The sequence below is a fragment of the Mirounga leonina genome, unplaced genomic scaffold (assembly GCF_011800145.1).
Source record: "Mirounga leonina isolate KUSES-001 unplaced genomic scaffold, KU_Mleo_1.0 Mir_109, whole genome shotgun sequence".
Lineage (NCBI taxonomy): Eukaryota > Metazoa > Chordata > Mammalia > Carnivora > Phocidae > Mirounga > Mirounga leonina.
This window is the reverse complement of record NW_023270244.1, coordinates 3,938,825-3,961,910: the sequence shown is the minus strand read 5'-3', so window position 1 is coordinate 3,961,910 and position 23,086 is coordinate 3,938,825. Positions and strand designations below refer to the sequence as shown.

At 42.2% G+C, this 23,086-nt stretch overlaps 1 protein-coding gene across 4 annotated transcripts in view; it reads right to left on the bottom strand.

Moving 5' to 3' along the window:
* The window catches only part of LOC118020054 (AT-rich interactive domain-containing protein 5B), a 175,702-nt gene that overhangs the window by 29,178 nt on the left and 123,438 nt on the right, over positions 1-23,086 (bottom strand). For 3 of the 4 annotated variants that reach the window (XM_035019899.1, XM_035019907.1, XM_035019916.1), the window contains exons 5-7: positions 10,670-10,782; positions 4,449-4,653; positions 2,465-2,517 (exon numbers count right to left, since the gene is read on the bottom strand). In XM_035019899.1, the coding sequence (XP_034875790.1) occupies positions 2,465-2,517; positions 4,449-4,653; positions 10,670-10,782 (371 nt within the window). Of the gene's footprint in view, positions 1-2,464; positions 2,518-4,448; positions 4,654-10,669; positions 10,783-12,191; positions 12,499-23,086 lie in introns of those variants that run through there. The other variant, XM_035019924.1, reaches the window with a different exon arrangement.

Here is a 23,086-nt window from a genome sequence, read left to right as displayed (position 1 = left end):
AGAGGAGATGAAAAACTTGGGGGTGAAGAATGGCAGGGGCCCAACGAACAATGAGGGAGTTGATGGGTAAATAGAGAGAGAAGGAGGGAAGGAGCGATTCCAGAGGTTGCCAGTCCTCTTTGTGGCTTGGCTGAAGACCTGCAGCTCATACACAACCAGATGGGAAGCAGATGCTGATCGGGTCTCCCAGATGCCCCGCCCCCCATCCCAGCATCTCTCTACTTGACTCCACCTACACACACAGAGTGAATGCAGAATGAGGGGCAGAACATAACACTTAGCTTGTTAACAATCTTCTCTGCGTTGCTCCCCCTCCCCCGCCCCCAGCCAGCCGACAGGATTAAGTCCAGGGGCTACCATCTAAAAGCCTTTCTCACAGGGCTCCATCCTCTCTGGACTCACCTTCGAGGTCACTCATCCCAGCCACCTGGTCACCCAACTTTACATTACTCAAACTCTCCATGTCCAACATCATTCTACCTCCACATTTTATTTCTCCATCTGGCTTTCTCTTCCTGGAAGGCTGTGATAATTCATGTCTAAATTCCATCGATTCTCCAAAATTCTGCTCAGATGGCACGAGAGCCACAAGTCTTCCTTCCCTCATTTCTAAAATGAAACAGTACTATACCTGAATAGGGAACGGATCTTTTTCCACCTTGTCTCTTAATCATAACCACTGCCTCTCCTGGATGGCAAGCAACTAGAACCACTGGCCTATGTGTTCCGCTGATTGGCTGACTGTGCAGTCATTTGTTATTTCGCTCATTCAACAAAAGAAGAATGCCCTGAAACTTATCAGAAGTTTCTTTTGTGTATTCTACACCCACTTGCTGTTGCATGGGGAAAACAGATCCTTGTGAAGATGGAGAAGATACAAAAGCAGGAAAAACGGATTCTGTGAAATTTGTTGGCACTCTCTCTATCAGTAAACAACAATACATTTCTGGGTTTAAAAAGACATTTCATAATATTGTGCAGTATCACGTAACTTATCCGCTGTTCATACAAATGTGTATTCCTGTTCTTAACATCGAGCGTTAGACTTAAAAATCTAGGCTATGGGGCTGACTCCTAAATCCACGAGGCTAGCTCTGAATAAGCTATCTTTTTCACATGGACAAAAGCTATTATTAGCTTAAGATTTTGCAAAACTATGAGCCACCATGGCAAGGAGTCAATCTCTTTGTCCTATCAACAGATCCAACCAAGTGAAAAATTATATTATTTATATTTACAGAGGGTGCTTGGTAAAACAAATGTTTAAGTAAATTCATGTCTATGAAACACATATTTTATAATACTTCATATGAGCATTATATTGCTTTATAAACAGGTACATATATCCCAGGTCTTAAACATCTTACACACACATTTACTCCCATCTTAGAATCTGAGTCAGAATTCATGGCAGGTATCTCTACAGTAAATACCAGATTATCCGAATCACATCATGCTTGCCATCTTTTCCCATTCCAAAACCCTGACATCAAACCATTATATTAGTTTGTGGAACAATATGCTATATCTGGCAAGAAACCCTGGTTATTATGGTGGGGCTAAAAATGAATTTCATTTTCTTGACTCTGTGTCTCTTACTGTCATTTTACTATGTTACAGAGATATCCCAGGTTACTTCATAAGGAAAGAAAAAAAAAATTCAATTGCGAAGAAACTGCACAACTTAATCTGATCATTGTGTGGAGGAGAAAATATTTCCAATGACGACATCTTCCTATGTCAATTGATTTTATTACAGATTTCATCTGTGTGCTATATTAATACAGCTCTTTCTTCTTCTTTCAAGATTTTAATCTTAGTTTGTTGCTCTAACGTTTTATTGGTTCAAAATACATGCTGTAAAATCCGTGGCCATCAAATTTTCCTGTGGGCTAAAAATAACCCGTTCCTGTCAGTTAGAATTAGCTGATAAAGAGTGTCAGAGCCTGTTCTGAATAAGTTTGATAACTTCCTGTTTATGCAGCACTGACCCTTGTCTAATAAAGCTTCTTTGCCCTAGAATAAGAGAAGATTCTGCTGCATTCTATTCCTTAATGGCCAATACTGATTACTTTTGAAAGCCTTTAATACATTTCCCATATTAGACATGAACAGATGTCAGGTATGTTGCCAAGGGAAATTTCTTTTATGCAATCTTGGCTTGTTGTACAATAATAGCCCTTTCTCAACATGGGAAAAAATTACAGACCCAACTAATTTCCCTGACAGGGGAGAGTTACATATGTTTTCCACTTGTAGTTTTTACGACAAGTTTACAATTTTGCCAAACCTGGAACTAATTGGGATCATTTCCAAAAGCGGCCCAATAAACCCCCAAAAGTGTGGAGCCATTTGAGAAGGCAGTCAGGGACGGTTAGCTTTTGTATTTTCTGCATTTTGGTCAGAGAAGGGGTGGGGGAGTTAGATTGCAAAATTATTTCATTTAAGTTGCTTAAACACTTACTGTTTCATATCCTCCCAGTTTTTGAGCAGCTTGAAACATAGTCCAAAGGTTAACTGTTAGAGGGACAATAAGTATTTAGATAAGCATTGCATTAACATACTTCCAAGAAATGTCAATTAAAACATTTTGTTTTGTTTTCAATGAGAAAGAGAAAAAAAAAAAAAAACCAACCAAAAACCAAAACACTAGTACCCCAGAGAGCTAAGTTCTTAGGAAACAATTTGCCAAAGAGCATTCAACAACAGGATATATTATTACCACTTAAAATATTTCTTAAGAAACAGTCACAAATACGGAAATGGTTCTACTTTGGGGATAAAGGACAACACAGTTTTAATCCTGTTGCCATCAGCAGACCCAGGGAAGCTAAGTTACAGCGTCCTTGGGGAAAAGAGTGAGATTTCAAAATTAGGGTTGGTCTTGTTCAACCCTTAGAAAGAAGCCATTGATTAAAGAGTACTACATCATGCTTCCTTCAGATAAGAACTTATCATAATCAATAAATACCAGCCACTGTAATACATGATTACCTTTTAGTAGAATGTCTGATGGCGGCACTATATTAAGAACTCATACTGTATTTCACTAACATGTGGTGCCTTGCAATGAGTAGGAAGACACATATTTTACCCTCGAAGTCTTGGTGACATAACAGATCAAAGCGAAGGAAGAACTCATTCACAGAATTGAGTCCTGAGTCCACTTAGTCCCCTAAGTGATGTTTCGAGTATATACTCTTCTAGAACAGATTTCTCTTTGCAGGGCTTGCATACGTCTATTCTGTTAAACAACTATGCCAAACTGCTGGCAAATCTGTTCATTTGTCCCAAACACCATGGAATGGGACTGCTATGGATTTGACTCTTTTACCAGAGGAGGAAAATTGAATTTCGAGTAATTCCTTGGTAAGGGAAATGAAGAATAAAATTAAAATTAAAAAAAAAAAAAGGCTCTTTGACACAACACATTGGAAAAGCCTCATTGAACCTTGCACTATTTCAAAGCTATCAAGAGCCCTGCCTTGGCCCTGATTTAATCTGAACCAATGCATAATGCAACAAAGCTGTTCATAGTACATTAATTTTACTTCTATTTCAAGCAACCAGTTTTCAGACAAACATTGTAATCATTCGTAGTTACATAAGTTTATAATGGCTGCGAGTGTTCTCTTGCAATCAGTGCCAATTGCTATTAGGTATGTAAATTGTTATGTAAAACATACAGGTTTGACATTCTTCATCAAAATGACACATGGTTTTAATCTAGGAAGATACGTTTGGAGAAAATACTATTTCAAGCCAGGGGCTCATTGCTTTGTGTGCTACAAAATCCAGACAGAGGCAAAATCCATATATTCGGTTGTGAAATCAGGACCGGATCTGGGTTTCTTCTCTTTTTTCTATGGAATTCTGCTCAGCTGCGAGTTTCCTTTTCTACTTAAAAATGTATTATGATGCTTAAATGTAATCCAAAATTGGGCTTTCAGTTCAAATCTGGGTATTTCGTGTTTCCTCTGAAGTCAGGTTTTTGTTATCTCTTAACAAATTTGGGGCTTAGGAAATACGTTTTCTCTTTCTGGTTGTTTTGTCCACCTTTCAATGTCCTCCTCTTTAAAGCTGCCTTTTTGCAGGCAACATCTGGGCCTGATAAAGCGACGTCATATTATTATCTCAGAAGAAAGGCGTTACAGACACTCAAGATTGACAAAACAGAAAATGAGAAACTTTCAACATGTCTATTTCCAGTCATAATCAGTGGATTCAAGCCTATAAATATCTCACGGCAACTGCCCCAGAAGGGAACAGCGTAGAGGAGAGGGGCAGGGAGAAAAATTCCTGGGCTGGATGATTTGTAGATTTAGTATAAACAGAGAGAGCATCATCCCCAGATTAGGATTGCAACATAACCCTGAGTCAAAATTTTTTCCCAATTTAAAGAATAGGAGCAGTTTTGATCTTTCAGAAATGAAAACAAGCATACTTACTCTGTTTAAAACCTAAATAGGGTATTCGTTCTATCGGCGTCTTCCTCTCTTTCATGTATTTATAAAGTGCCACCAAGAAAGCCTGCTCATCTGCCCTGCACTCTTCACCGATGGCAACCTTTGGTTTCTCTTCATTGGAGACTTTTTTACAGTTATTATGGTTATTCTTCGGCTTGGACAAGGCTGACCTGGCCTCACATTTCACCTGGAAAAGGGGGGAAAATATGCCACATCAAATCAAGTCCTGCCTCGGAACGCTCAACAAAGACACAGCCATGACACTTCTCACAGTGCGGGAGGGGTGAGCCAGTAAATTAACCTTGCCCTCAAGGAGCTTTTTGGAGGCAACACTGAATATGAACTGTCTCAGACCAGTAGGTGGTAACTTTCCGTAAAGGGCCGGGTAGTAAATATTGCAGGCTTTGGGGCCAGATCGGCTTGGTTGCAACTACTCAACTAGCACAGAAGCGGTCACAGACATATAGGCAAATGGGTACGGCTGTGTTCCAATAAAACTTTATTTATAGAAACAGGTGGTGAGGGGGCCATGGTTTGCTGAACTATGCCAGCCTCAGAGTCCTTACAAGTACGTTGATAGGAAACCAGAAACAGTGTCCGCATCTGGTGGGAGTGGGACCATTCTTTTGCCTCTTTACACACTTTTATTTTCCCAAGGGGCACCATCTGTTAATGTCATTGAACAAAGCCCTGTCTTCTTAGTAAATAGTCCCATATTTCGCACTTTGAATCAACATGAAAGAAAGTTTACTTCTTCATAGTAAACTTCTCTTGTTGCTACTCTTTCCAGCCACCTGAAAAAAACATGTCAATGCCGGCAGATGTTGGCATCAGGAACACCAGCAAGGTGTGTTCTGTCTCTCACTTGAGGGGGATGCCCAGATACGCCCTCAGTAGGAAACAAAAGATCTCACTCTTTAATGGCTTTTCGGTCAGCTCTGAGCATGTAATAGGAGATACTAACTTGCCACAAAGGAAAGGGTAGAGGTCAGTTAAAAACCGAAGAAGAGTAAATGGAAAGCACCATACTTAAAAACTAATGGTGGCCAACGTGCCAGATGTTGTTCCTTCCACAGTCTAGGCGAATATGGAACTCAGCAAACTGAGTAGCTAACCTAATGTTCCCTGCTCACTGCCATGTTCTACAAGAGGCCTTTGATGGTTGTTAAATATAACGCTAAGTTGCTGAGCTATTTTAATTGTAAAAGGGGGAAGTACAAAGGGTCAGACTTTGAGTTCAAGTGCGCCCATGGGGAATGTGTACATTCCGATATTCTTTACATCTCTATATCTAACATCGAAGAGAAGAGGGCAAGTGCTGGGGAAATGTTATGAATAAAAATGTCCCACATATTCGACATTGTTTTCCATTTCAGATTTTTGACCCCTCTTTCTCTTTCCCTTCAGCGTCTCCTTCTCAGGCCTTAAGAATATAAAAGCTATGCTTATTTATAAAAGGGAACTGTATCCTCCTGCCAGGGCTTTCTTTAACTTATTCTCTCAAGTGAACATGTGAGGTTAATATCTTTAGACTGGTTCTGGAAAAAATAAAACTTCCTGTACAACTCATTCAACTGGGCCTCTAGATAAGATTTTAATTTTTAAGGGACTGTGGAAATGGGACTAAAACATTCTTCCATGTAGAATTTTTACTTACAATATTTTCGAACTTTAGTACTTTGTCACATTACATTAAGGAGAACATCCTGTGAAACTTTATGTCGTCATCATTTCTCACTGTCAAATTTTAGACTGAGTCTCAATTTCTGATGAAATCTCTAATTTAATGCCTTTTTGAAATCAGAAAATCATTCCAGTTTTAATCTGTATTGCCCCTGGCCTTTCGCGAGTGCTTACGATGTAGCCAAGCTCCATTCTAAGCACTTTTTAAAGCATTATCTCATTTTATGTCCACAATCCTAGTGAGGTTCGTGATTATTCTTGCGTTAGAGATGAGGAAACTGAGGCACAAAGGGGATGAGTGACGGCCACAGGATCATGTCCAAGTTAGTAAGTGGTGAGCTTGGATCTGAACCCAGGTAGTCTCATTCTAGGGCTTGTGCGGTATTAAACACTATAATTTACGGACACTCATAAAAAATGGAATCGATAGTCAAAACACACTTCCAATTAAAAGCATATCTTATTACTAGGCATTACAAAACCTACAGCTTAGAAACGTGATCTATCAAATGAGGAATACAAGATAAAACTAGGTGGTTTCCAAAGTATAAAAGGGCTCCATTCCTTCTATTGTATATTGAGCAAAGGGAAGGAAACCATATCAATTGAGCCCCCACAATGAGCTGGATACAGTGCTGTGGGCTTCCCATAGTCCACCAAATGTTCATAACAACCATCAAAGGAGGCCTCTAGCTCCATTTTACAGTTGAGGAAAATGAAGCTCGGCGAGGTTATGTATTTTATTAGTCGGCTCATGGGGGCAGAACTCTGGATTTAGACTCAGGTCTGCCTCGCTCCAAACTCTGGTTTTGCACAAACAGGAGTAGATATAAGATCTGCATATAAAACAGCCTGAGTCTTAAATTTGCAGTGATCATGGGCCATTATTTATATTATGAGGTCAGAAGTACCACTGTTAAGGGAGTATGAGCATTCCCTCAGTGTCTAGATGGCTGCCTAACCTTCTGCCGCAAACTGTGCAGAAATACCCAGAAACAGAAGGAAAGCACGGACCAGGTGCACAAACCGGGTCCAAAATCATTCAGACTCCCTGCTTTGTAGAGAAGGCTCCTGGGAAAGCCAGGCTGCTGCCTACTGAGCTCCATCCCGAACCCCGGTGGGTGAGCCAGCAGGTTTCTCCTCTCTGGGACGGGGCGTGGGGACGCGGGCAAAGGCTTTGTAAGAAGTGAGCAGCGGTTTCCTTTCTCGGGCTAGCTCCATACATTTCTTCAGTTAACATAAAGAAGCCCTTCAGGCTATTACTCTGTTCCTGGGTAGGACCTAGCCAAGTTCCTTTCTACATATTCTCACATTTACCCCAAATATTCTCATTTTAATGTCCTGCAATTTGAAACAGGAGCTGGTCTTCATGTTGACCTTGAGAAAGACCAACCTTTTGATGGTGACAGTTAATTACGAGATCTGTTTTTCCCAACCTGAACACCTTCTACTTGTTGAGTTCACTAAGAGCTTTGGGGTTTCTAAAGTGATTGAGGAAGTGCTAATTAAAGAATCCACATTTAATGTTTTCAATGAGCCACCACCTATTTTATATTAACCACATCCTTTCACTGGACTGGCAGTTAAGATGTGATGAACCAGCAAGAAAGAAGCAGCTATAATCTAATTTTGATGTGGTCACTAACTTGCTGGAAGACCCTCATCTTCTTCCCAGTGAAGAAGGAAGAGTAATTCCTGGGGGTGGTTCTGAGAACCAAACTGGATGAAACATAGTGAAAATAACGAAAGTATCACATTTGTGAAATATCAAAGGGATGTTTGTGATTTAAGTGGAAGAACATATGGCACACCACACCATGGTTTCCCTCTTTTTGTTCCTTTTAGAATATAAACCACCTGTAATATACTTCTGGCCTTTCGAAAGTGCTTACAGAATCTGAAAAGTCATTTGCCTTCTATCTGTGGGCCTTCCATTAGAGGCCTGGACCAAGAAGATTTTTCTTGTACAGATCCCCATATGAATGGGCTTGGACCCCCACATCTGCTGCATAAGATGATCCCAGGGAAATAGCAGGATTTGGTTGGACACTTTCAAGACATCTTCAGAGAACTGATAGCCTCTTCCCCGGGTGACTTTTGCTGTCACGGGATCCTCTGTCCCTAACAAACAGAGTCTTACAAAGCTGGCTTTTATGTTCTCATTGAGAGAGTGCAACCTTTTGATGGCAACAGGCAAATTACTCGAACTGCTCTTCCAGCCATGCAGACCACAAATCCAGGAGGTTCTCATGCTAGAGAGCTTTGCTGTGTGGAGCTGGTATATATCCATGGTTAGAAATAGTCTGTGTGAGACACTTTCGCAAAAACAGTCACACAGGTCTTGGTCATAAAGCCAAACTGTTACTTGAAATATTGCTTCCAGTTCAGCAAGTGATCAGATGGTCACAAGCTTGTAATCTCTATGACAGTGTTTCATGAGAAAAGACCCCTTTAAGACATAAATGCCTTTCTAGTGGTCATCCTCGTCCCAGGGGTGGCCTGTTTATTCTGTAGAGACTTTCCATCAGTCTGCTGGTGTCAACACACAAGCCCGCCATACTTTATACCTACTAGTTCTTTCTTTTAGTTGAAGTGGTCTTGCCAGACCCGTTGGAAGCAGCCAAGGCAGAACTGTAATCCAAGACTCTGAGAAGAGCTAGGTGTTTAGACCAGTGCCTGGGGGCTGACTGCGGCAGGTGCCTCATCCACTCACCACTGAAACCAACGATGGAAGGGTGATCCGCCTCCTTGTAAAGATTCTGAACAGCAGCATTGGTGGGAGGGGTGTGGAAAGGGTCCCTTAGAAAACCCAGGTTTGACTACGATCCCTCCTAAGAAGTCAGTGAACATCAAATATAGAACAGGCTCCTGTTCTCTGCAGTTTTGTGGGTCCTACTGTGAGTCTTGAGCGGCCTTCCCCGGTGAGAGATATTGGAGGTGCTCGTCTTTCAGATCAATTCGTATGAGTTTTGTAAAATTCCCAGAGGCATACTTCATTAGTAACTCCAAATGACATGGGAAGGAGCTTCATCCTGCTGGGCTCAGGTACAGAACATACTGGGGTAAACACATGATGTCACCTTGGAGGTATGGGGCAGGGTGCCAACATAAGGTACCAGCAGTGCAAGCTCGGCTAAAGGCTAGGATCCTAAAACCTTCTCAGTCTGTTCTACAGTATTGCAAACCACATCACAGGGAATAAACTGTTCCTGCTGACATTCTTCAAGACCACGGAAGCTGATGGGTAGTTCTAGGGCTGAGATGTCCAAAGTACTAGAAAATGTCATTCTTGGTACCCATGTGCACTCATTTGCAGAAGGTCAAAAGAGCAGGACAAAAATAACTTTAGGAAAGCAGATCGGTGTATAGCCAGAAAACACACATTTCTACTGGTTGATCTCTGTGTTTTAACCCTTTGCATTCTTGGAAGCACGAAGAAATCCTAACCAAAAAGTCCTCAGAACTTCCGGATTAAACAATCATCCGCTGAAAGTAAGACTTGTAAACTGTGACTGTCTAGGGTTGGTTTCATTAAACTGGGAAGAGGAGTGGTATACAGAGCAGAGTAACAGCAGACTGTCAACACAGAACCAAATTCATATTTTCCTACATCAGAATCTTCCAAATTCACCACTAGTGAAAATGCTCCCATTTTCATAAGCTTAGTTCCTGGATCTGGAAACATAGTATCAGTTGAAATCTGGTCTTCAATCCGGGTCCTAAAGGGGTTATTGCTGTCTTTGGCACAGAATCAACACCTAAGTGCAAAGACCCAGTAAACAGAACCGTGCAAATCTGACCAACCTCACAAAAGTCAAAAAGATAAGTCTAAAAATATAAAGTGACACTTCACCCTTCGTGGTGCTAAATACCTCAGGCATGCACTTTCAAGACTCCAAGGAATGCTTGGGCAAAATGGGCCTGGGCCCGAAAAATAGTTTCGAATTTGGATTTTCATTCTGTGTTAAGAGAGATCTTCAAGAAGATACAAATGTCTATATGGGTACCTGTATCCATGTAACTATTTTTCCATACAGGTAAATATCTTCAGTTTTACTCCAAGGTAAATTAGAGGTGACTTTGAAAAAATACAACTAAAAAACATAATTCTAGCTATTTCTAATTTCATCCTCTGTTAATCTCTGCAACATATTTAGATGAACACATTCAGAAACAGGATGGTTCATCTTGGTCTATTTTTGATACAAGCAGAGTAAACTATGTCATTGTGTCACCTTCTATGAAATCCTTAGCTTCAATGACGTGGGCGCTTAATCATCTGTCCTTTACCCAACAGGCCAGACTGGGAGGTGGGAAGTCTTTCTGTTGACTAATCAAAATGCCTATGCTCCCCCCTCCCCCAACCACCCAGGGGAGGGAACAGATACAGAGAGCTGTGAATACCAAAGCCAGATTCTGAATTGAAAACTGCCACCAAGACACAAGAGCAGAGAGATAAAGAGAAAAGGGAAAAATAACAAGAGGCAGCCAAATGGAGAGCAGGGAGCGAACGACCGTACCTTGGCCACAGCCTTGCCATCGGAGTTGTTGTTGGAATCTTTAACACCACTGAACGAATCTCTTCTCTGTGGGCATGGTTTCTTTTTGCGTGGTCTGCCTTTAAGATTTGGCGCTGAAAACAAACGAAGAACAAACTGATGTACATTTTCATTTGCGTGGGTTTCCTTATTAAAGACCAAGAATGTTAATAAAGTGGTGCCCTCTAACCTGTTCGGAGGAGCGCACCCACGTGTGGAAGCCAACCTTCACGGTATGCCCCCTTCTCTGAAGGGCTGTGTCTTGGTAGACTCTACAGTTCTTCCCAAAGCTAACATGTCTAATTAGTATAAATAAAATGAAGCTCTCGGCTCTCAAGGACAATAATCAGGAAAATGCACTTCCCTATTGTTAGAAAAGAAACATGTTGAGCTGAAGGACAACCCTAAGCCAGGCTCCGAGATGATTCCTTTTGTTTTGTATCTCGTTTTCAGAAACCTAGGTGATATGCCAGCCCATTACGGTATCATAGTAATGTAGCGTTTGAAAGCCTCTCTCCTCAAAAGTGGAGACAGGAGTGTTTTCTGAAATTATGATCCAAATAAGCTGATACGATACAAATAAGTAGAGAGAGAGCACAGAAAGGACATTCATGATACCAATCAGAAAGATAGTCTTACAGGTATTTACTAATAATATTGCAACCAGCATGTTTTAAATCTCAGCAAATCTGGCAGCTACATTCAAATCAGCATGCTCTCTTTTCCTTTTCAAGAGAGTTTTTATGAAGATCTCAAGGGTTATTTAAAATAACTTGCAAAGATCACACTGAGGTTGGCCTGATTCCGTGAAGATTATACTTTTTTAAAGCCACAGACAAGATGCAAATCAAAGCTCTATTTCATCCTTGATGTTGAGCTCGATCCCTTTAAGATCCACAGAGAAAGCAGCAAAAAGAAGGCTGCTATTTATCTAGTGCTCTGACTGTCCGGCATCAGCTTTCACATTGAGCTCCATCAGTCACCCAAGCCGAGCAAAATTAAAACAAACCACTAACCCAGCAGTCCTCGAACAATTCCAAACGAATGAATTATCCCTCAAGCAGTTTTCTTCCAGCCCTTTCGAGGCACCCACACTTTTTTTTTTATTGCTTTAAGGTAGGATGATGAGAGCGCCAATTCTGAACAACTCCAACGCTTTTAATTGTTGTTCAACTTCCTGACATCACACAGTTAACCAGGGATTTTAGGACATTTGATGTACTCATCTCATCCACATAACGAGTCCCACTCATTTGATTTTTCTACTGTGGATAACAGCTCTGCTGTTGGGAAAGCTCAGGAAAGCAGAGCTAGCTCCTTTCCAGTCCGGCAAAAGTTTAAAAAGTGGCTTGTGGGGCTCAGCTCCCCCTCCCAAACCCGCTCTCCGCTCCTTCCCCCCCTCCCCAGACGAGCGTCCAGAAGTCCATCCCCCAAAGCCAGCCTGGAATTATCACAGGTAAACAAACTCACAGACAAACATCAAGCAAAGAGAAGTAGCGATTACCCATTCCAGTCGACAAACATCTGCCTGAGGACGTCTGTGCTCACGAAAGCTACAGCATGTGACTGCTTCCCGGCCCCGTCCCTGGAAGTCTTGACTTGGTGTGGATGTCAGCTTCCCTCCCAGCGCGAACGCGAATGCGAATGTGAATGCGAGCTGCCAGGCTCCGCGCTCTGCTTACAACTCCCCTCCCCCGGCAGCTCCATTACTCATGTAAACACACAGCAGTGACTAGCACGGAGTGTGTGGGATGAGCTCTGAGGACTTTGCCGGAGTTGCCAGACTGGCAGGGAGGGCTCTGCTCCCCACCTCCCCGCCCGCCCTCCCTGCGCCGGGTTGGTGATTTCATCAGGCCTGTTTTGTGGATCCTGACCTCCTTCTCCCCTGTCACAGGCTCATGCCATCACCTTCCATGAACTGACCCGGGCCTTAGCCCGGAGCCAGGGCGTGGACTATTTTGGTTTGAAGACTCAGGGTAGCACAGAGGTGTTTCCACCACGGACCCAAGTGCTAAGACTTTAATGAGTGTGAGGGAAGGATGTACTTTCATGTCCCTTATCAAAACAATAGCCGAGCAGAAAGCTGACAGAAAGGGAGCATGATGTGGGGTAGGTCTGAGACATTTCACGAAAAAGAAACACAACAGTATCGTCTCTGTTCTCAGACTTGTTAACTATGATCTCTCCTTCCTCACATTTTGGCAAAAAAACACTTAAACCTAAAAGCATTTCTTTCCAGAAAGCTTTCAAATCCCAAAGGCCTTTTAGATAGAACTTGTACTGAACAGGCTGTTTTAAATACAGGCAAAGGTTCCGGGAACCGACAATAGGTCATCCTCAAATCGGGTCTATTTTCTCCATTCTTTGAGCTGTTTTCAGAACGCAGAGAAGCACATGCCCTTCCCCGGCAGATTCTGAGAATTTTAAATTTAGAACAGGCTAGCACCTAATATTCTGGTCACGCAAACTTAAACTCTAAATGGGACCTGATCAAGAGAAAAAGCCTTTTGTTCCTAATGAGGCAAGTGGCTGACATTTCAGGTAGGCTAGGCAAATCCCACCAATGGCTCAAGCCTCAGACTCACGTACCTCTCTTCTCATTTCTCCTCTGCCCTCCTTTCCTGGCTTTCTCTTCTGGAAGGTACCACGGTCTTCGTGGTACTTTAGCTGTAGTTTATGGGTTATTATCATCCTCAGTTGGAGGGTCCTTCAGGGCAGGACCATGTGGGATTCATCTGTCACCTGCCCAGCACACACCCAGGAGATGGCATTACATGATATCAGCCTGGTGAATGAATAAGTGACGGATGAAACTAAAGATGCCCACATGTACCTCCTTCAAGTCTTCACAAGCCAAGCCCGCCAACCTGCCCATGTGCGCACCTGTCACACCGGGCACCTGTAAAACTGCCTTCACCTTCTCTATTTACACTTGAGCTCTGGGAACGTAACCCAGGTAAACAAGTTAACCTGACTTCCAAGTTTGCTCTGAGAATTGAGACAGAAAACCTAGGGCCCTTGGTTCCCGATGACCGTTAAGCCTTTGTGTCTGGCGCTCGGAAGGACTGTGATCTTGTCTCCAATGCCCCAGTGCCCGGAAGAGCTGATGTTCAAAGTCCCAGGGAGAATGGAGCCTGCAGGACTGGGGGGTGGGGGGGTAGGCCCCATAATGCAATCTGAAGCCTCTGGGATCTGTAAGACCCCAGGCGAAGCTTTGGGATTGAGTGGCTGGCTTTTTGCGGGGGGAGTAAAAATTCTGGTTCCCAGGCTACTTTTTGTTCTTACAGAGTCAAGAGAACAAATCGTTTGCCAGGCGGGTGAGTGAAAACAAATGCTTTATGGTGTGGTGGTGGTCAGGGGTGTGGGAAGCCGGGAGCATGCTTGTAGAGAGCACAACTGCCTCTGGTCAGTTCCACTACCAAAAAAAAAAAAAAATGTGTGAAGCAATAAATGCACGGTGACTTTTACATGTGTATATAATCCACAGCCCAGCTCTGGCCTGGCTCATTCACGGAGTTCAGTCAATGCTCTTTACATGAATGTTTTCAATATTACACACGAATAATAATAATAGCTGCTATTTACTGAGCACTTTCTCTGTGCCAGTCAGCACTTTGCATACAATAACTCATTTAAACTTTTTTTTTTAAGATTTTATTTATTTATTTATTTGAGAGAGAGAGAGAGAGTGAGAGAGAGAGCGCAAGAGGGGTAGGGTTAGAGGGAGAACCAGACTCCCTGCCGAGCAGGGAGCCCGATGTGGGACTCGATCCCGGGACTCCAGGATCGAGCCCGATGTGGGACTCGATCCCGGGACTCCAGGATCATGACCTGAGCCGAAGGCAGTCGCTCAACCAACTGAGCCACCCAGGCGCCCCATACAATAACTCATTTAAAACCCGCAGCAAACCAACAGGAAGGTGAGATTATTATCCCCATCTTCCAGAAGAGGAAACTAAGACAGAGATGAAATTACTTGTCTTAGGTCATGCAACTGGTTACGGGTAGCAGAAGGATTCCAACCCAGAGTCCCTGTTTTAAGTAACTTCTGACAGACAGACACAGGCCCTCATTCTGTCTCATAATGAGATATTTATATGATTAACTTGGGCTGTCGGGCACCAGGGAGCTTCCCCCAAACACCACATAGCACAAGGGTGCTAGAGTCCATCTCAGGCAGCCAACGGCATCCTACAGACCTGACATGGAGCAGGGTCCCCATCGACCTGACTCAGTAGCAGGTAAAGGCTTCCACTAAAGCCACATAGGTCTAATAAAACTTAGAGCGCCGTGCACATTCCCCCTTTGCAGTGGGCCACTGATTCCTCTGCCTAAACAGTGAAAGATCTCTGTGGTTTTTAAAAAATCTTTCCTCTCTGACTGCCCATCTGTTCCTCTTCCTCAGCGTCATGAAATTAACAAGTACGCACCTCTGTGAAGTCACTACTATTTCCATGCCGGTAATCCCAGGAGCATCAGTGACCGCCAGTGCTCCAGGCTACTTTGACATCTGACTTGTGTGTTTTGTTTTTTCCTCTTCTTAACTCCGTCAAACATTAATAAAATAAAGCCTTTTTTTTTTTTTTTTTTTTAGGCAACATAAGCAAAAGGTTTTGGGGTTTGTTTCTTTTCTTAAAGGGTCTAGAAGCTCAGGGTTTTCAGGCATTCATTTATATATTCCCTTCACTATGGGTTCTGACAAGTTATGTGTCAGGGCAGCGCAGGTGTGGGAAACTTTCGGCTCAACCCCAGCTCTTGAAATAATAATAATAAAACAAAGGAAATGTAACCAGTTACTGGCAAAGTAAATTGCTTTTGGCTTAAACATTCCTGTTTTTTTCTACTGTGTTCTTCCTGTCATGACCGTCTCTCTTTTTTTATAACATTTATGCTCTTGGAAATACCACGAAGATAAACTGCTATAAAAGCAGGATTGACTCATCAGTTAACAACTCTTTCTTCTCATTTTGCAGAGAGGATTTTGTTGCCAAAGCAGCTCCATATTCTCTCGAGAAATTCTTTGTGAGCTTCCACTTAGAGATAGGACTTGCTTGTTGGTGGGGACTGCAATTAGGGGGATGGAAAACCAGGCTTCATTTTCTTAAGAGTTTGACCCCCAGGGTCAATATCTAGAGGAAGTTGGCAGAGCGTTAACTCACTTGATTTGCAAGTTTTGCGTGCATGTGTGCACGTGTGTATGTATGTGTGTGTGTGTTTTAAACACTAAACACAAGCCAGAAAACTAAACTCCCCTGACTGATGTATTAGGGACTGACAAACATCATTCCTTGTATAGTATGCATTTCTGATAATACTTTGCATTTCTGTAAGGCCTTTCCTCTGAGGATTTCAATTCTCTGATATATTTTCTTTATAGACAATAATCTTAAAATACTCTGGCAAGTTTCAGCATGGAGCATTGCTCTTGCTGGAAAAAAAATACCCTAATTTAGTTATCATTTACTGTGTTCTATTTTCAATGTTTCCCTTTTGACTATTTAGAAACTTCCTCTTTCACTAAAACAAAAATAGGATGAGTGTTTTTAAAGTTATTAATATATGAGTAAAAGATCTAGAAACCAAGCATGGCAGAAGGCTTGATCAAAGCCACTCCTGAAATTTATGGGTGTAATAAAAGAAAGGCATTTCACAGATAATCTCTTACAGAATTTCAGTTTTCAAATACTTGGGAAAATAGAAAAGAAAAACAGAAGCTCTCAGCCCTCATTTTGGCTTTAACTTAAAGTCAACATTTTTATTTTAAAAATTCATAAAATGATTCCCTGAAACGTGTATTTCAAATCCGCAGCTACCTTCTCTACACTCACTACTCCACACCTAAGAGAGCGGTGCCAGGAAGCGGCAGTAGCCGCCCCGGTGCTCAAAGTCTGTTAATTGGTTGAATCTTTCTGTGAATGCGCAAAGCATTCGGGACACACAGACTTAACACTTCTCAAGGTTACTTTTATTCTGTTTTCCCATAAACAACCTTCTACACCCAACAGGAATGTATGGGTGGCAACTGTGTTGTCTGAGACACGAGCCCCCGGGGCCATCAACAAGCCCGACTCCATCTCGTGGGCCGTTCCCACGTAAATGCTGACTTGACAGCCAGAGGCGGGAGGTAAGGCAAACAACAAACAAAAGCCACTGCAAGCGTGTTATCATTCTCCACAATTGTTCTGACAGTTCCCTTTTCCCGGGTAATTTTTTTTTTTCTCAAATCAAGGCATGAAAGAGAATAGTTCAGAGGCGTGAACCGAGGCCAGAGCCGGTCGCAAAATGCCCTCACTCTCGGCTGCCCGGAGCGTCGACCGTCGTGTGTCCCCAGAGCGCCCATCACACTGCCCGCAACCCTGGATGTCGTGGCCACCTTGAGTGTCCACGTTGGCCTTAGCCCCCAGCTCTCCCCTGGCGCCCTGTGGACCACCATGCCCATGACCACAATTTAGCATTTCCAATGAACTACACTCTCCCAGAACCCAGGTCCCCTCCCACCTCCTGTGCAGGGTGAGCAGTTGTGTGGTTAGAAAGAGGGCAGGTGGGGAAAAAAAATGAAGCGGACTTCACACGAGGTCCAGCCAGTTTGGCTGTTTGTCAGCATCGCTGAGATCCCCACGAGTCACTAATGAGAGTGGAATGTCTTAGTGCGTCTGTCATACCTGGACTGCCCGGGCAGCTTAAGTCCAAAACAGCCGTGGACTTCATTGACTGCTCAACAAACCATGTAAGTAAACACTCTTGTAATCCCTTCCAAAACAGGCCCAGTCTTACTCACTCTTTGTTTCATACTTGTGAATGCTGGAGCGATTGTTAATGCCCCTGATCAAAGTTTTAGTAATTTCATAGGCATGTGATTTGCATAGCTATTTCCTGACCCGCCTTCTCTCTGCCCTGGAGGTCTTCATTTCTCAGAAACACTTAAAAACACAGATAATTTGACTTCTCCCCTTCCCCCACCCTATAAATGGAACTCGATTTGCTAGCTCATCTGTATTGCTAATTGGTTTGAAAGCATGTGACTCCATGCGTTCTTGCATTAAAACACAAGCAAACCTCTTTTTTAGTCAGGTTTTACCAGAAGTGACAGGCAGATTTCTATCTTTATTTCCCCTCTGTGTCTTGAGGAGGGAGAGAAATTTAAATGACCAAATATTATCTATATATTATTCCGAAACAATGTAGTGAATTCCAAAGGAATGCAGAAATGTTCTAGATGTGTATAACAGGCTTGTCTACAAGGGCGCTGGCAAAGAAGAAGGGGATTAGAGACACTTTTCACTACCATTTAGAGAATGAGGGGAAAATCTGGGCGCTAAATCTAGGTGCAGAGTGAGGAGAGAGTCTGGGTTTTCAGGAGACTGACTCTCTAAGGAGAGAATTCTGGAAACAGGGAAGGAGATTGAAATCCGTGCCAGAACTTTCAAACCCTCAGCTTCCCTTTGGCTTGTTCTGGCTACTCACATATCCGTCAGGGGACCCATTCTCAGGGAAAGGTCCCCCTCAGGATCCCTGAAAGGGACCGAAGTGGTGGCCTGCAGCTCTTTCACAAATGCTTACTTGTCTTTGAGGTGATGAGGTGTCCGTACCATGGCATCAGGAGCCGGTGGAAGACCCTTTCACCTTAAAAGTCCAAATTTTACAATTCTGTAAAGAAACATCAGGGCAGAGTGGATACCCGAAGGCTTAGCTTGGTGCACAGACTACAGACAGGTGGCCATTTGGTCCAGGTGTTACCCTGCAAATAAAGGGTCAGATTTCCTTCCCCAGCCGCAAGGTCTTTTATGAAGTCGCAAACCCAGCAAAACCAAAATGCCGTAGGGGCTCAACCTTCTACCCGGCAACTCATTTCTCCTGCTATTCTTCTCACTGGATGCCAGGTACCCAGGGTCCATTTCCAGGCCCTGGGGCTCAGGCTCCACTCTTAGTGGAGAAGATCATGCTGGACATTGAGGAAAAAAACTGCGTGAAAGCTATTAACAATTAGATTAAGTGCATTGTTTCGATGTTTACTGTGTAGTTCTTCTGAAGATTTTGAAATAGTGTTTCCATTTTTTGAAAACTATTCAATAAACACAGATTTAGTCTCTCTTGGTATGATTGTCTGGAATAAGAATAGAATATTAATTTAAGATACTTGTTTTTTTAAAAAAATTTAGGCTATTTTAAGGATCTAGTCTGAAAATGCTTTTTAAGGACATTTTGATGTCTCTAATTTATGAAGTTTATAAAGATAGGACCTCTTAAACATAGAGGATTTTTGTCTCTCTTTTTTTCTTTTTGTTACAATCAAAAATCCTGCTCATCTAGTCCATGATGGATGTGTTCTGTGGTGTAACTATTGAACAGGCCAGCACAGAAGTGAAAGTTACATTTTTTGTGCTGAATAGCCTTGAAAGGAGCAGCAAATATCAGAACAGTTTTTAAACTCATATAAACAGAACATTCTTGTTCAGCCATTTCTCCAGGTTTGGAAATGAGATATTCCATTTTCAACATTGAGGATAATTGATTTGCTACATCTCTAAAGAAAACATTCCCTACTTGGAAATAAGTAAAAGAGACATTTGTGTGTGTGTGTGTGTGTGTGTATTAACATAGAGGTATTTAACTTCTCACAGACTTGGACTAATATGTTATGAGAGAAATTTCAGTTTTTCAAACACATACATATAAGAAAAAGTAAAAGGTCATCAAGTAATAAGCTTCCAATCTCTTTTTTAAGAGATCCCCAAAGGAATTTATACTTAAAAGGGATTTTTCACACTCTTTATGCTTTTCTACCTTTCAGAAAGAATAATTGAAGAAGTTGGACAAGTCTCTTACTTAAAAGTAAAAAGATGGCTATTCTTGTTTGTCTGAAGCTCTCAGACATTTTTCTTTGCTCAGGTAAAGGTCGCCCAGCCCTGTTCTCTTCCGTGAGCTACCAGCACCGTGTCTGAGCTTCATTTGCTCGTGGCTACCTAGGGGCCACTATACTGGAAAATGTGTTGAAGCGGAGTGGGGCGAGGGTCCAGAATGGGTTGTGTGTGAGGAGGCAGGGCAAGCTAGAGCGCTCGGGTAGTGGGACTGTGTGTCACATTGTGGAGAAACGTGGACAGATAGCCATCAGATGAACAAAGAGAATACACAGAAGAGGTTAGAACTCCCTCCCATTTTTTTCAGTGTAAGATAAAATGTTTCTATGACTGTTGAGAGCTGCTCTGTCTCACACGGTCACCACTATCCACGTGGGGCTACTGAGCACTTGAAATTTGTCCGGTACCATACTAAGATGTGCCATAAGCATAAAGTACACACTGGATTTCCAGGACAAGACACAAAATGTAAAATAGCTCATTAATAACATTTTATATTGATTCCATATTGAAGTGATATTTTGAATATACTGGATTAAGTAAAACACTTTATTAAAATTAATTCTACCTGTTTCTTTTTACCTTTTAAAATGCGGTTGCTAGAAAATGGTACGTTGCATGTGGCTTGCATTATCTTTCTCTTGGGGGATGCTGGTTTAGTCAACAATTCAAGGTTATGATTACAGATAGGTCCTCGAAAATGTGTTAAAGAGTAGACAGAACAAGATTAACATCTGAAGCCAGAATCATCAGCAAAAGTGGTGAGTCAAAGTTTCACTGAAATTTAGGATTTTATTTACTGTTACACGCAAGGATAGTCATGCATTGATGTTAGTATCTGAGAATTTTGCCAAAGCTGAGGTATTTCCTTTGCAAAATTCAGATCTGGTAATCATTGACTCCAGGTTACTCAATGGCCCCAGTGAAGATATTATTTCATTAACTTCCTTAACTAAGATGTCAAAGCAAATGTTAAGCCTTGACAGGGCACTTGGGGGGAAAGTGGAGAAGAGACAGAGAAAAAGAGGCTGTCTAATTATTAATGTTACTAAGTGTTCTCTCCAGTTACCAACATGGGTTGGGTATAATGTAAGCCATTTGCAAAGTGAGTAAGAGAAAATAGACCTTGAATGATTTTTGGCTGGTTGGAAGGTAGAAGCTGCTTAACCACAAACTGTTGAATAAATTCATGGTCTGGGTGTGTTTTCCTTTTTGGAGATTTCATTTGCAAGTAAGTAGAGAGATCAGATAGAGTCAGTCCTAAAGCCACCCAAGGGCATGGCCTTCTTGGCTTCGCCAAGGTGCTTCAACTCCCACGGTTCTATACAACGAAAAGTGAGATTATTCACTGAAGACAAAGCACTCCAATAAGCCCCGAAAAGTCGATAGAACAAAAAGGGTTGAACTCTAGGGGGCAGAGGAGGAGACACATTCTTTCCCCATTCATTCTTTTTTTTTTTTTTTAAAGATTTTATTTATTTATTTATTTGAGACAGAGAGAGAAACAGCATGAGAGGGGAGAGGGTCAGAGGGAGAAGCAGGCTCCCCGCTGAGCCGGGAGCCCGATGCGGGACTCGATCCCAGGACTCCGGGACCATGACCTGAGCCGAAGGCAGTCGCTTAACCAACTGAGCCACCCAGGCGCCCTCCCCATTCATTCTTAGCACGAATAGCCATTGGGGTGTCACTCTAAGAAGACAGTAGCTGCTCCGTGGCCACCTGGCCCAGGGTCCCAGCCTCCCAAATAACTGGTCGCGGTGGCTGAAATCAAAGCCTAGTCCCTCCACCCCCTCACCTTTTGATTCCCGTGGCAGCAACAGCAGGGAAACAGAACTAGACGTTAACAGCTCTCCAAATGCAACAGGCCAATCAAAGGGCCACACACCCACCTGGATTCTTTTATGGAAATCCTCCCCGACCCCTCCTGTTAGGGTCCGCATTGTAAAAAATAAAAGAACAGTAATGGTTGCAATGGAAATAAGCTTAGGAAATATTTTCTTTTCTTAGAAGGCAGGAGTTGCTATAGCACTGCACGGAAGAGGTAGTAACACGCAGGGAGATTAAGAGCAAATCCCTACAACACCAGCAAATTGTGCAGTGAATATTACACATTCTACTGTGTAGTATTTACAACATTTTTTAAATGAAATTACTTGGCAGGTTCCGCCTACAGCCAGGGAAGCAGTCTGCACACCTCTGGTATGTTTCTGATACCTAACTTGACCAGTATTTGTCTTTGTCCTCCAAACTTTTTTATAGCAACATGGTATGCATATTTCAGCATCCAACATTATTAACTCATGACCAACTGTCAGTTGATGGTTATCTAACACATGGGGTCTCCAAAAAGGGATCCTTATTTGGGCAAAAGCTCTTGTCTGCACCAGTCTGTCTATATTTCCCTTCAGAAGAACTTTATTTGGATTATTATTCGCTGTTACTTGAAACTTGGAGGCTGCATGTGGCAATCGGAAGGCGGGGAAATAAATCCTCAGCAAGCGAAAACACTTAGCTGATATTAAAACCCTTTCTAGCTTTGTTAGCTTGAAAGTCAACTCTTGGTTGCCCTCTCGTGGTGAATCTATGTGATGTGGTGGGCAGACCATACAAACCCAGAAACTAAGAGTTTAATCAAATACAGGTAAGCACATTCATCCTTGAGAGACACAGTCACAAATCACAACCTTATGTTGTTGTATGTGTTTCAGAATTTACATTTAGCAGCCCTCCCATGCGGAGTGGGATTGGAGGGGGAGGACCTGGAGCGGGGGAGGCTGTAATATGGAAATTAGAACTTTGTCCGGCATATAACTTCACTATGTTTACTCCCATAACTGTTATATATGCAGCAAACTGATTTTTATGAGATTTAGAAACTTCAAAAAAAATCATGTCCACATTTTAAAAGTTCCTTCATAACCAAAAATAGACTGATGTTCCAACTGGTTTGGAATTATAGGAACCAAGGAAAGAAGTCTGAATAATTCCCTAATATGGAAGAAAATCACTTAAAAAAAATAAGGAACAGCTTATTTGTTTTTGACAATAGGCAACATACGGAAACTTGGAATGTATAGAGCGAAGTGTAGGTACACCATTCATTCATAGCCTCTAGAAATAAAATTTTATAAAAATCTGAACTCCAAATTTAATAATTGGTTACTCCATTTGGTATTTAATTTTAATTTTTAAAAACACCATTTAAAATTTCTGCTGTACGTCTTTTGACAATTTCCTGCCTGACAGGCCCATCCCCAAAAAGCAAACAAACCTGGTATTAAAACAGACTGAGCGGCTTAAGAAAAAGCTGGGGGCAAAGTACATGAGAACATAAATTATTATTCATCATATTACCAGCAAATGTACCATTTCCTTCTTCATGTGCCTTCTCTTTAGATAAAAGCCGCTCCTCTAACCTGCATTCACAAAAATGCTCTCTATTTTTAATTTGAGTTTAATATGAGTTTAGGGGCAGATTCACCTTAACTTGGCTTTTCCATTCACACGTGGAAGTTCAGTTTTGCAACAATAGTTGTTTGGT